The sequence below is a fragment of the Bison bison genome, unplaced genomic scaffold (assembly GCF_000754665.1).
Source record: "Bison bison bison isolate TAMUID 2011002044 unplaced genomic scaffold, Bison_UMD1.0 scf7180017864317, whole genome shotgun sequence".
NCBI lineage: Eukaryota > Metazoa > Chordata > Mammalia > Artiodactyla > Bovidae > Bison > Bison bison.
The window spans coordinates 4,041,461-4,056,522 of NW_011494889.1; the positions used below are offsets into that span (position 1 = coordinate 4,041,461).

Sequence of the window (15,062 nt, forward strand, 5' to 3'; positions counted from 1 at the left end):
AAACCTTTCCTCCACAGCCCAGGCAAAAAGCTGTTCCAAAGCCACTAGGGAGGACGTGAAGTATACTGCTGTGATGTTTTTACACTGTACATAAAGGGTATAATACAGCTGAAAGTAGACTGTGATATACTAAAGACATATGTTATGAACCCTAGCACAAATACTAAATACACCAAAAAAGCTAAATATGAATGACTGAGTCAACATGAGAATTCCCAAAAAGGCAATAAAAGAGAGGGAAAATCATCCAAAGAATAGACCCAACAAAGACAAAACAGCAAGATTATAGATGTAAATGTAACTCTACCATCAAGAATTAAATGTAAATTGCCTGAACACTACCATTAAGAGCAAATGATCAGACTGGATTAAAAAAAATCCATCTATATGCTATCAACAAGAAACCCACTTTAAATATAAAGACATAGGTTAAAAGTAAAAACATGGAGTAAGATATATTCTGTACACATTAGAAGAAAGCTTAAGTGGTAGTACCAATACCAGATGAAATAGACTTTAGGACAAGGAATGTAACTTAGGCATGAAGACATGCATAATTAAAAAAGAGGTCAATCAATCTAAATTTATCCAGACATAACAATCATAAATGTGGATACCCAAAAATAGAGCTTCAAAATACATAATCTAAAAATTGATTAAAAAAAAAAAAAAGGGATTCAAAATAGACAAACTCAGAATTTAGTTAAAGGCTTCAACACTCCTTTGCTGGTAACTGATAGATCAAGTGTACATAAAATCAGTGAGGATAGAGAAGACCTTAACACCACTATCATGGAGAAGGAAATGTCAACCCACTCCAGTATTCTTGCCTGGGAAATCAATCCCATGGACGGAGGAGCCTGGAGGGCTACAGTCCATGGGGTCGTGAAAGAGTCGGATACGACTTAGCGACTAAACTTTACCACCACTACCAAGCTACTAGACCTGCTTGACATTTACAAAACATTCTACCCGACAACAGTAGAAGACACATTCTATTTAAGTGAACATGGAATATCTACCAAGAGAGATTATTCTGGGATCTAAAACAAGTCTCAATAAAAAGGTTTGAAATATACAAAATATGTTCTTTGGCTACACAGAATTAAATTAGAAATCAGCAATAGAAAACATCTGGGAAATTCCCAAATATCAGGAAATGAAACAAAGCACTTTAAAATAATAACTTATGTATCAAAGAAGACATCACAAAGGAAATGAGAAAATATTTTAAATAAATGCAAAAAATTCTCTCAATATATCAAATTTATAGAATGTAGATAAAGCAACATTTAGAGGAAAACTCATAGCTTCAAATGATTAGATAAAGATCTCCAACTGAAAAACCTAGGCTTTAAAAAAACAAAACTAAGCTACCTTATGAAATTGAGGGGTTATGTGTGGAAACAAATTAAACCCAAAACAAGCCAAAGGAAAGAAGTAATAATAAGAGGTAAAATCAATTACATTAAAAAAAAAAATCAATGAAACCAATAGCTGATTCTTTAAAAAGATCCTGAGACATTAAGTGAACACCAGGAAATATTACTAATAAATTTATGCCAAGCAATGACAGTTTGGTAAAATGGGGCAAATTCCTTCGAAGTATCAAACTACTAAAACTCATTGTTGGTTGTTTAGTTGCTGTCGTGTCAGACTCTTTTGAGATCCCATGGACTGTCCTGCCACACTCCTCTGCCCATGGGATTTAATAGGCAAGAATACTGGAGTGGGTTGTCATTTTCTTCTCTAGAGGATCTTCTTGAACCAGGGATCAAACCCACATCTCCTGCTTGGAAGGAGCCACCAGGGAAGCCTGAAAGCTAAAGCTCACTCCATTAAAAAGAATACATTTGAATCAGTTCTAATGAGGTGGATGAAACTGGAGCCTATTATACAGAGTGAAGTAAGCCAGAAGGAAAAACACCAATACAGTATACTAACGCATATATATGGAATTTAGAAAGATGGTAACAATAACCCTGTGTACGAGACAGCGAAAGAGACACTGATGTATAGAACAGTCTTATGGACTCTGTGGGAGAGGGGGAGGGTGGGAAGATTTGGGAGAATGGCTTTGAAACATGTAAAATATCATGTATGAAACGAGATGCCAGTCCAGGTTCGATGCATGATACTGGATGCTTGGGGCTAGTGCACTGGGACGACCCAGAGGGATGGTATGGGGAGGGAGGAGGGAGGAGGGTTCAGGATGGGGAACACATGTATACCTGTGGTGGATTCATTTTGATATTTGGCAAAACTAATACAATTATGTAAAGTTTAAAAATAAAATAAAATTTAAAAAATATATAAAAAAAATAAATAAAAGTTTAAGGCTGTAATTAAAATATGACAGTATGGAGAAAAAGCAAATATGAGCCTGGGATTTATTCCTCTTCCAGATAAAGTGTCTCAGACCTGAATTGTAACATTTGAGGATTTGGTGTACAACATCCCCAGAACTAATCTGATTAGTAAAAGGAAAATAAACTCTCAAAAAAAAAAAAAAAAAGAGAACCTGAATTAGCTCTCATAATCAAAGAAATTAAGTTCACAGTTATAAAAAAGAAGAAAGAAAATTCAAGGCCAAGATAGCTTCTCTGGAGAATTCCACTAACATTTAAGGAAGAAATAACAACCACCCTCACACACTCTTCCAGAAAACAGACGAGCGTATACTTCCCAACTCATTTTAGGAGACCTGTATTACTCTTGATACCAAAACCAGACAACAGTATCATCAGAAAACAAAGCTACTTTTCAATATTCCTCATAAACATAGAAATAATTTTAGCAAATTGAATCCAGCAATATATTAAAAAGATCATTACCAAGTGGAGTTTTTCTTGAAAATGCAGCAGAGTTGGTTCAATATTCAAAAAGCAATCAATATAATTCACTGTATCAACAAGCCAATAAAGAAAACTCATGTACAGCTCATCTCCATAGATGAAGAAACACATTTGGCAATATTCAACATAAGTTCTCAGCAAACCAACAGAAGAGGACTTTCTCAACTTGATAAAGAAAAACCTATGGCTATCATAATCTTAAATGGTTAAAGACTAAATCTCTTCTCTTTAAGATGGAGTCAAGAAAGATGTCTCACTCTTACCGCTCCTTTTAAAAGGCATGTTCTGCAGGGTGTTGAGTGTTTAGTGTGCACCCCGAGCAGTCAAGAGTGGAACTGCCGACCTCCTTCCTTGGGAACTGCACTCAGCATCTCACTTCAAGCTATCATAGCTGAGCATCTCAGCTTTATCTTGATTTATTTTGTACAGCTGTTGGCAAGGTATGTCCTAATGTAACTGCTTTACTTTTATACACTTCAGCTTATGAAATGTCTCGGGAGGAATGCTCTACCTTCAGTGGAGAAACCTAGATGTGGTCAACTAATTTTTTTGGGGGTCAACTGATTTTTGACAAAGATGCCAAAACAATTCAAAAGAGGAAACAATAAGTGGACATTTATGTGCAAAAACAAAACAAAAACTATAACCTCACATTATGTACAAAAACCAACTTGAAATTGATCATAAAGTTAAAATGTAAAACCTAAACTATAAAACTTCCAAAGAAAATATAGCAGGAAAATCTTGAGTTAGGCCAGAAACCATAAATCATAAAAGAAAAAAGTTGATAACTGAACTTCATTATATTAAAATGCTGGCTCATCAAAAGGCACTGTTAAGAAAATGAAAAGACAAGTCAAACACTTGGAGAAAATATGTGCAAAACCCATTCCTGTAAAAGGGCTGCATCCTGAAATATAAGGAACTCTTACAAGTAAACATTAAGAAAAAAGCCAGAAAAGGGGCAAAAAGTGTGAACTAATATTTCATCAAATGATAGCCATGGATGGCAAATAAGCACATGAACAGATGCTCAACATATACTGAACTGCAAATGAAAACCACAATGAGGTACTACCTATTAAATGGCCAAACTGACAAAGTGCTAGTGAGGATATGAAGCTACTAGAAATCTTAGTGTTGGTGGGAACGCAAAATGGTAAAGCTACTTTGAAAAGCAGTCTGGTAGTTTTGTTAAAACTGACAAATTCTAATGGCAAAGACTAGAAACCTAAATATCTTATACTAGTGAAATTATACAACCCATTCACTGAGAGGCCAAAAATAAACTGAAACATCTATGACTTCAACAAGGATTTTCAACAAGGATTCCAAAGCTATTCAATGGAGAAAGAGCAGTCTCTTCAAGAAATGGTGCTGGGACAACCACATACTAAAGAACAAAGTTGGACCCCCCCTTATCTAACTTTATATGTAAAAATTAACTCGAGGGGCTTCCCTGGTGGTCTGTCCAGTAGTTCCACTGCAGGGGACAGAGGTTCAATCCCTGGTCAGGGAACTAAGTCTACTAAGCCTGCAACTAGCCAGCACACTGCAACGAAGATAGCGTGTGTCGCAACCGAGACTCGATACAGCCAAATAACTTTAAAAAACAGGTCTTAAATATAAAACTATCAAATTATTAAAAGCAAGGGCTTCCCTGTTGGCTCAGATGGTAAAAAACCCACCTGCAATGTGGGAGACCTGGGTTTGATTCCTGGGTTGGGAAGATCCGCTGAGGAGGGCATGGTAACCCACTCCAGTATTCCTACCTGGAAAAGCCCATGGACAGAGGAGCCTGGTGGGCTACAGTCTATGGGGTCACAAAGAGTCAGACATGACTGAGTGACTAAGCACAGCACATTAGAAGCAAACATATAGATATATTTCATGACCCTGGATTTGGAAGTAGATCCCTGTATTTGATACCAAAAGCACAAGCAACAAAAGAATAAGATAAACCAGACTTCATAAAAAGTGACAAAAGTTTGTGTGTCCAAGGGACATTAACAAGAATGTGAAAAAACAACTTCGAGAACAGGGGAGAATATTTAAAAATCGAATAAGGGTTTAATATCCAGGATTCAGAACAAACTCTTAAAACTCAGACACAAAAGACAACTCAATTTAAAAACGGGCAATGGAGGGACTTCCCTGGTGGTCCAGTGGTTAAGATTTCGCCTTCCAATGCAGGGGCTGTGGGTTCCATCCCCAGTCAGGGAGCTAAGATCGCACATGCCTCATGGCCAAAAACCAAAACCAGAAAGTAGAAGCAATACTGTAACAAATTCAATGAAGATTTTAAAAAAGAAAAAAAAAAAAAAAAAAAAGGGCGATGGACCTGAAACGACCTTTCTCCAAAGAAGATACAGAAACGGCTAATAAGTACTTGAAAAAGATAACCAACATCACTGGTCATTAATAGAATACAAATTTCAAAACCACAATGAGATACCACTTCACATCCACTACGATGGCCTTAAAGAAAAAAAAGAGGGGTTGTGGAGAAACAGAACCCTCATGTGTTGTTGGCGGAATGTAAAATGGTACCGCCACTGCAGGAAACAAATGTGGCAGTGCCTTAAGAAGCTAAAGGCTTCTTACATAACATTTTTACATACATTCGCATGTGATGCAGCCATTCTACTCCTACATACCCAAAAGAACCAAAAATAAATATTCAAATAAATACCTGTTCACAAATGTTCGTAACAACACTATTCACAACAGCCAGAAGGTCCATCAGCAAGTGAAGAGATAAACTGTGGTATATCCATACAATGGATTAGCATTCAGCCACAAAAAACATACGAAGTACTGATACATCCCATAAATGTAACTCAGATGAACCTTGAAAACACGCTTTGTGAAAGACACAAAGAATCACATATTGTATGATTCCTTATATATGAAATATCTACCAGGCAAATCCATAGAGACAGAATGGATTAGTGGTGGTCAAGCCAAGGGATGGGAGGAGCAGAGAATAGGCTCATTTTTAACAGCTATGGGTGTTCTTCTGGGCAGATGGAAAACTTTTAGAGGCACTGGTTGCACACTGTAAGCATCACTGAATCACACACTTAAAAATGCATTGTTCTATCCAATGACTTATATATTTATAAAAAAGAGTAAAGCTCTTATGTATTTTTTGTTGTTGACAACCAGTGCTTTTAATTACATTTTAAAACAGCATTCTGACCTCTGCCTATGGCTCAGTGGAGACTGAGAACCGTGAAGCAGCCGGGCTATTAGGTATTGACAGAAGATTACGAAAGTAAAATTTTAAGTTGAAAAGCTGTCGAGTATATACAGTAGGGGAGAATTTATAAATATGTACTTATTTACTTGGTTTTACATAACACAAATGAAATCTGTAACATTGCTTGCCGTCAGAGAGCAAGGTGAGTGGCTGGCGACAGGGTAGAAGCTGTTTTTTATATAAGCTTGTACCTATGTATTGCTGTACCCTTTGTATTTTTAACCATGTAAATGCATTAATATTAAAAAAAACTAAGAGAAAAAGAAAGTTAACATGGAAAAGCAAAGTACAAAGCTAATCAAAACAATTTTGAAGATTAAGGGGAGATGGGACCTTCACTCTCCCAGATATTTAGACTTGTATAAGAGTAGACCAAAAACCAAAGAATAGAGAAAAGTCCCCAAACACACTTACAGTATGAATACATACTATGTTTCATCTCTATGTACCAGACTGATATAAATAAATAAATATAAAAATTCACACAGGGTAACTAGTCTGTGAAAGATAGTGGAATAATCTTAGTTATCCCTATAGAAAAATAAAGTAGTAACTCCTACCTCACCCCAAAAATAAATTTCATGTGTACTTGAGACACAAAACACATTTTGAAGAAGAGAATCTTTATATCCTCTGGGCTGAGGAAAACTTTTAAAGTGGATATGGAAAACACAAACTGTGAAAGTTTAATAAATTTAAAGTAAAAATTTCTAAATAGTAAAAGACATTATAGAGTAAAAAGACAATCTGAGGTCTGGCATCAGTTATTTGGTTGCAAATGACCAAAAATAAACAGTAGGATCCAGAATATTTAAAGTACTCTTACAAATCAAGAAAAAAGCACAAGATAAGGGATATAAATATGCACTTCATAAATGGCCAGTAACATAAAGAGATGCTTATCCTCACTGGTTATTAAGGACATGCAGTTAAACCACACATAAGGTTTTAGTTTTACCTCCATCCAATTGGTAAAATACCAAAATCTGACAATTGTCACTACAGATGTGGAACAAAGGCACCTTTGTATATTGCTTTTAAGAATGTAAATCGACACAATCATTTGAAGAATGATTCCACACCATCTAGAATAGTTGCAGATCCATACAGCTTAAGACTTAATTCTATTTCTTGATACATACACATGAAACTGTTGCATATGAGTACAGACAGACACATACAAGAACATTTATAGTAGTGGAAACCTGAGAACAACCCTAAAAATCCAAAAGCAGGAGAATGACTCCATGGTGTTATACAGTACCCACATGATTAATTACTCTCAGCATAGAGCTGTATGAAGCTGATCACTAAAAAAAATGCAAATCAGAAAAAACTATTAAATGATATCATTTTATATAAAATCAAAAGCATTCTGCAAAAGCAAACTATTTTGGCAACCAAACTTTTTTGGCAACACACGATTATTATAAAAGTCATATGGAATGATAAACACCAAAATTAGAATAACGATTATCTTTGGGAGCAAGAAAGAGGAATGGTAATCAGGGAAGGTACACAGGGCTCAACTCTTTCATTCATGTTTTATTACTTTGGCAAGATCTGAAGCAAATACGGTAAGAGGGCACATGTCACCAAAGGGGGTTGTGGGTACATGAGTGCTCATATTATGTTCTATACTTTAATGTACACTAGAATTGTATCATAATTGAAAACGAGAAAAAAAGATCGGAAGGAAAATTCCCAAATGATAACTATCATTTCCTAGTTGTAGGTTTAAAGTTTTACTCTTTTCCTCTATGCATACTGTCTAAATCTTCTATAATAAATGGGTATGGCTTTTATAATGGGGAAAAAAATCAATGAAAGTTATTTTAAAACTCACCTGATAAATTCAAGTCTGCTAACTGTCCACTAGAATCCATTTCCTTTTCCTAACAGCCACAGACAAGAGTGCCCAGCAAGAGACACTGTAGCTAGAGGAGGCCATGTAACTAACGGAAAATGATCCATGAAATAAGGGTTTTCCCCTTCAAATTAGACATGAGTCCCACCCCCCTGCCCTGATTGAATCAGGAATGTGATCCCTGCAAGCATGAGTCAACCATGCACACAAAAACAAGACTCAAGACCCTCACTCAGGATAATGGAGCAGTAACACTGTAAGAATCTGAGGCTCTGGGAATGCTGGAGCCCACTTGCCCTGCAACATTTGCCTTCTCTGGCCTGTTTGAGATCGCAAACTATCTTTCTTGAACTACTTTATTTTTGAGTCTTTGTTGTCCCAGATTAGCCAGTATTCTAATTAATAATGGCAGGAAAGACAACTTAAGGGTTGCACCTTCCATTTCTTCTCTTGAAGTTACCATTTAAGAACAAAGAACTGTCTTAGAAAGGCCATCTAAAAACATTAACAAATCAGTGGCTGAGTCTCCACCAATTAATCTAGAAATTAATGAAGTATTCCAATGTAAATCCCCAATAAGATTTTTTCATGAAATACAACCACCTAAAGATTAAATTTATATGGAAGAAAGGTACAAAAATAGCCAAGAAAAAGTATCAAAAGAACAGAGGAGATTTACCATGTATCAAAATGTATTTTAAAACTATAGTATAGTATTAGCACACAAATGGCCAAATAAATGGAACAGAATTTAGAAACAAACTCATATATATATGGAAATAACCAAAACAAAGGAAAAAACTCAATAAAACTGACAACATAGTTTATAACATCTACAGCCAGACACATACACACACAAAAAACACCATAAACAAAATTAACAAACCAGCAATACACTGAGAGAAAACACAAGATATAATGTACGATCAGTATATAAACTGTATTTTTAAATGCTAATAAATCAATATAAAATTACCCAGCTGAAAATGGGTAAAGGACATAAACAGGCAATTTATAGAAGAGGAAATACATATAAGCAATAAAAATAGATGTTTAATCTTACTAGTTAACTGGGAAATACACAAAATTTCATCTTTCCCCCATCAGATTAACCAAAATTAAGTCTGATAAAAGAGAAAAAAGCAGTATTCTCATACATTACCAACCTTAGTGTACCAGGGGGGAAAGTAGTCAACCACTTGGAAGCACCATTGGTAGGGTCTATTAAAATTAAAAATGCACAGAATTTATCCAGCCAATTCCACTACTTGGAATCTACTCTTGAAAAAGTCATGCACATTTGCAGAGGACATATAAAAGAGTGTTCACTGGAACATCATTTATAATAAAAAGTTAGAAGTAACTGAAAAACGTTCACTAACAAACAACGGCCAGAGTCACTCCACAGCACACACGGCAGGTTGAGAGAACACGGGAGACCCACACTAACCAACAGGAAACTCTCCAAACACAACCTGAAAAAATAAGCTGCAAAGTGTAGACCTTTTGGAAACATGTTTACATTTCTGTTTTTGCCATTTTGCCATGTTCCCCCTTCAAAAAAGTCATGTTATCTGTCATATTAATGATCTTAGAAAAGGGTAAAAATTGTTGTTAATTGTACAGATGTGTCAGAAAGGTTTAAAAAAAATCAGCAACCGTAACCGAATTTGTACTTGCTCTTTTCAGAAACAGACAAGTCACCAGTTCACTGCAGGGTTGAACTGAGCCACCACACACAAGCTTTCATCACAAATGAGTAACTGCTGTTTATACTTTACCTACGTTTGGACTGCCTGAGTCCAAATGCCAATGTCAGTTCTGGAAATGTCATCCACTTAGTTTTCCGGTACAAAATTAAGTACCCTAATCAATTCACATCTTACAAGTGGCATGTCAACTAATAAAAATAGAGTCAGTGCCTCCATCTTTAATTATAAAACAAATCAGGTAACATAATAAGCATCTGAAAAATGTAATACACTCCAAGGTGTTGAAGTAATAATCAACTTGGTCTTAAAAAACTTTCAGTAAGAAAGCTGAAGAACCCTAGGCAAATGTATGGAGATGGAAGTCCAATATTGATTCAAAGACGTTTTTATGGTCAAGGCTCTGTAGCATGGTTTCCAAGATGTGCTCATGTATCAACAATTCTCTAACTGTTCCATGATCTGCCGGCATGGTAGCAACAAACTACATGGGGAAAAAAAAGCTGATAATCTCATTGAGCCTCTCGGAACTTCCCAAAGGGGAAAAAAATTTAATGTCCAAGTCTCCTGACATTTCAGTGGGGTCATTTTAAGAACAGTTTGTGGCATTTCACATCACACTGACTGTGGCATGCCTCACACTGCTGCTTCCCCAGGTGCTGCACCTCAGGAGACATTTTAAAGTAGCGTATTCCGTCTTCAAGGAATATGCTATACCAACAGTTTGACAGGGGAAATATAGTAAGTCATTTTAAATAAAAGTCAGTTGTCTTTCCTTCCATCAAGAAATCTGAGGATTCCCTAGTGGCTCAGATGCTGAAGATTCTGGAGGCAGTGCAGGAGACCTGGGTTCGATCTCTGGGATAGGATGCAACCTGCTCCAGTGTTCTTGCCTGGAGAAAACCACGGACAGAGAAGCCTCATGGGTTACAGTCCATGGTGTCACAAAGAGTTGGATACGACTAAGCAACTAACACTTTCACAAGCTACAGGACACTTTCAAAAAAAAAAAAAGTCTGAAAAACTGTTAACCTATTTTAACAAACTACGGTAATCCACAGCAGAAACAAAATAATCAGTCAACAATAGTTTGTTATTGTTTAACTTTTTAAAACAGGCCATTTAAAACATTTCTTTTCCTCCTACCCAAATGATGAAATACAGAACTAATGCTTCAGAGAATAACTATATTAATGAAACATCAACAAGTTACAGATAAACATTTTAATTGATTAAATATATTATTTTCAAGATCTTTTGGAAATCGCACTTGTAATATTCTATTCAACAGCCAAAGGCAATAAAAAAAGTTTAAAACCAAAAATGTTCTGACATGAACATGTGACAGGAATTGCTGCTATGTGAAGTAACATACACTGCTCCCAGGAACAATATTTTTAGAGAATAATTCATCTTAACATGTGCAAGGACAAATCTGTAATCAAAGGCTGGAAGAAATATATATTAGTGCCTGCTTTTTAAAAGTTTATTTTACATTTTAAATACAGTATTTTCTCATTAAAAAAAAAAAATGCCAGGAGGTGCCTAACCCCATGGTTTCTATACCATATACACGACAGCTGATGGACAATGTGGCAAACCTTCTGAGTGTAACAGAATGAACACCTATTAGCTGGGACTACTGAATCGAAATTAAAAAAACACAAATTAAGCACTGCTTAGGAGAAAATAATCCAGTTTCCGAATAACCAAAAGAGAACAGAGTTAGATATGTACAAAACCAGGTATTAAAAAACAGAAAAAAAATGCAGCACACAAAAAAACAAACAGCCCCTTATGTAGTGAACTGTATACACTGCAGCTAATCAATGGAAACAAACCCTCCTACAAGAAGTGATTTATGATCAAAAATTTTAAAAATCTAAGTATCTCAGTAACAACATATAATAACATTGTGTGTATAATGCCATCTTTGTAATTTTCTATCTATACCATCCTTCTGAAAACAAGAATCTCTAGACTAGTCAATCACTTACACAAATTTGAGGCAATTAATCCATATTTGTTTCCAGTAAGGAAAACAAAGATGTACCTCCTTCCATCAATGAAGACATAATACAGATTAAAGCTATATTTAAGCATGGCCATATGCATTTCCAATTCTTTCTATTAAGTAATTCCCAACTGGGATCATGTACGATATGTGCCTAAGTAATATCAAATCAAAAGAAAATGGATTATCTCTGGCAGTGATTTCCATATTAGTGCAATGTTATTCACCATACACTGAATTATATTTAAATGACCTTATATATTTTAATTCAGTAGGTGTCAATTTGTTTACAAAATCCCTAACTATATGCTTGTGTAGAAAACAGTTTCAATTTGAGATGCTCTATAAAGCTAAATCAAGACAAAAATGAATTACTTTTTTGCTTTGCTACTGGTAGTATAAATACCAGATGAGGAGAAAAGGGCCAAGGGTTTGTGGAGGCTTGCTAAGATGGATGTTTTCAGTGTTTTATGTGTCTTGATACTTCAATTATCAACTAGGTTTGAACATTCTATATTAACATTATTCAGAAAATAATTATCTGTAACATAGCTCTGAACTAAACAGCCATACCCAAAGCAAAACAATCTGGGTCATTCAGAATAAGATCAAATTGAGGCAATTTCTTTTCTATTATAATCTGTGACATTGTAAGTTTCAAAAATGGTGACCTTCGATGAAAGTAAGATGTGCCTCATGTAGACTATCACAGGACTTCAAATCAGAGCGCACTGTAAAGTAACCATGGGCTCAGAACACACAGAGCAGGCAGCAGTGGACTGACCGTCAGCCAGGTGGGGTCAATGTTGAGCTGTTTTATTTTGGAGACTTTAAAAGATTTAACACGCAGCTCGGGTAACATCAGCATCCACTCATGACTCTGCTGGTCAGCACCGAAGGGCTGGATGAGTCTAAGGAGTCCCTTTAACCCCAAAGTACTAACGCTCAAGAGTTTCAAGGAAATCCTGATTCCCAGCAAGAGTCCCAAACCATCAGACCAAAATCAATAGGGTAAACACTGACTGCAATGCTCCACGAAAGTCAAAGAAATTTCCAAATTAAATGCCATCTTCCGCTCAACCCTAGACTCCAGACTCTGTAACATCTTTATCTAGTATAATAGACTCTGTAGTAGACTGATTTTGACCTCCACAAAGAGTAGGAGTTGTCAAACTTGAGGAGGTAGACTCCTCTCCCTGGATACTGGTGGCTGCCGGCATACACCTCCTCGTGACAGTCCCGCCGGTACACAGGCACAATCTCATCCAGCAGGGGCTTGTTGGCATTCTTTTTGGCCTTCTCTTCAGAACTGATGTTCTCTGTGAAAGAAAACAGAGACACGTCAGAGTGAAGAGATTCAGGAAAACCACACGTCTGCCGCAGGCATTTTAAACTCCAACCTTTGAGAAATTGCTCATTAGGAATTCTCTCAATCCATTCTACAACTTATGTGCATGTGAATGTGTATTGATTCCTTCTTGTATCTGAGCAGCTGCTATGTACCAAGCACAGCACTTTCTGGGCCCCGGGAGCCTAGCGGCAAGCATCTGGTGGCGGCAGCAATCAGCAGCCTTCCTCACTCTGTACTTGAACCACTGTTCCCCTTCCACATCCACTCAGTTCCTAACTCCTCCCAACAGGTAGGGCATCAGTCATCTGAGTAAGACCACAGAAAATGCTACTGTGACCCTCTTCTTCCCAACAATATGGAAGTCCTCTCTTGTTTTAGGAATGGGGAGAAGGGAGCTTGAGGACTATTATTTTCTATTGATCTTAAGTACAAAGAGAGAGGATGTTATTTTGTTTTCTTAAATAAAATCAGAAAGACACAGAAAAGAGGTAGACATTCAGAGACACTCTGAAAATTCAATCACTTTCACTAGGTCTGTGTAACCCAGGGATGATCCCAGTGGCAAAAAATGGGCTTTGATTCTAGGTTTGCCCCAGGTTAATAGTTTTTTGAACTGTAATGGTATGAGGTTAGGAAAAAATACCTGTAGAAACCTGTAGGAATGAGAACTTATGAACCAGTTGAAAAGTCTTAGTTTAATATAGTAATATAAACAGCCTCAAGGAAAACTGTTGTTGTTTTTAGTCTCTTTTGAGACCCCATGGACTGTAGCCTGCCACGCTCCTCTGTCCGTGGGATTTCCCAGGCAGGACTACTGGAGTGGGTTGCCATTTTCTCCTCCAGGGGATCTTCCTGACCCAGGGTTGAACCTGCATCTCCTGCACTGACAGGCAGATTTGTTACTACTGAGCCACCAGGGAAGTCCCTCAAGGAAAACAGATCAAGGGAATATTCAGCATAGATTTTAAAAGACTTTCAGGTTTGCAACATGGCAGAATGAATTATAGGCACAAGAGTCAATTATGTGATGATTGTCAATGGCCACTATTAGGAATTTAAACCAGGAAGGTCTAAGAAACTCTCAGCTGAGAGGAGCTTAAGGAGACTTGTTACTACAATGCGGCATCCTGGATGGGATCCTGGAAGATTCAGAAAAACTAAGGAAATCTGAAGAAATATGGACTTTAGTTAATAATATATCAATACTGGTTCATTAGCTAAGATGAATATACCATGGGACAAGGTAAGATGTTAACAATAGGGAAAAACTGGGTTTCAGAACTCTTTGTACTATCTCTTGCCTATACTTCTGTAAATCTAAAGCTATTCTAAAATAAAAAGTTTATTCAATAGTAGATGACAAATAGGCCCAAATCAGATTTGTTTTATCATAGCAATACTACTTAAAATTAAATGTACTTCATTTGCAAATGAGAGATACAAGTCATTCTAAGTACACACTATTGCCCATAAGGATATCCATGAAATAGATTATTGGGCCCATTAATTCAAAATCCAAATTTTGCTCAAAAATCTACAAAATTAAAGGTTATTAGGATAGATGAAAGATGCATCTTTCTTCAATCTAAGCAAAGACTTGGGACCTAGAAACAATCAAGTGGAGAATTACAGCAGAAGGATGGATTACCCATCATGTTTTCCTCAAACAAACTCCTCCGTCTTTCAAGACCTAATGGAGAAAAACTAAAACAATCAACAAAAGAACTGGACTTTGCTTCCATCTTAAACCAAGCTGAAAGGACCCCACATAAAACAAAATACACAATGTGGACAAGGCCTGGAGGCACAGCAGCCTCCATAGGGAGACACAGGGCAAATAAAACCATTCTGAGTTAAATCTTCACTGCTGTTACTTCTTTTTTTTGGGGGGGTGGGGGTGGGGGTGGAGGTGGCTATGCCGTGTGGCTTGTGGGATTCTCAGTTCCCTGGCCAGGGACTGAACCTGGGCCATAGCAATGAAAGCCCAGATTCCTAACCACTAGG

The 15,062-nt window shown here is 36.7% G+C and overlaps 1 protein-coding gene across 1 annotated transcript in view; it reads right to left on the reverse strand.

The window, feature by feature from the left end:
• Positions 1–10,767: 10,767 nt before the first annotated feature.
• ACBD3 (acyl-CoA binding domain containing 3) overlaps positions 10,768–15,062 on the reverse strand; it is a gene marked incomplete at its 5' end in the record, with an annotated part of 37,770 nt that continues 33,475 nt past the window's right edge. Inside the window, one exon of the mRNA XM_010852938.1 lies at positions 10,768–13,026. Coding sequence (XP_010851240.1) covers positions 12,815–13,026 — 212 coding nt within the window. The remainder of the gene's footprint in view (positions 13,027–15,062) is intronic.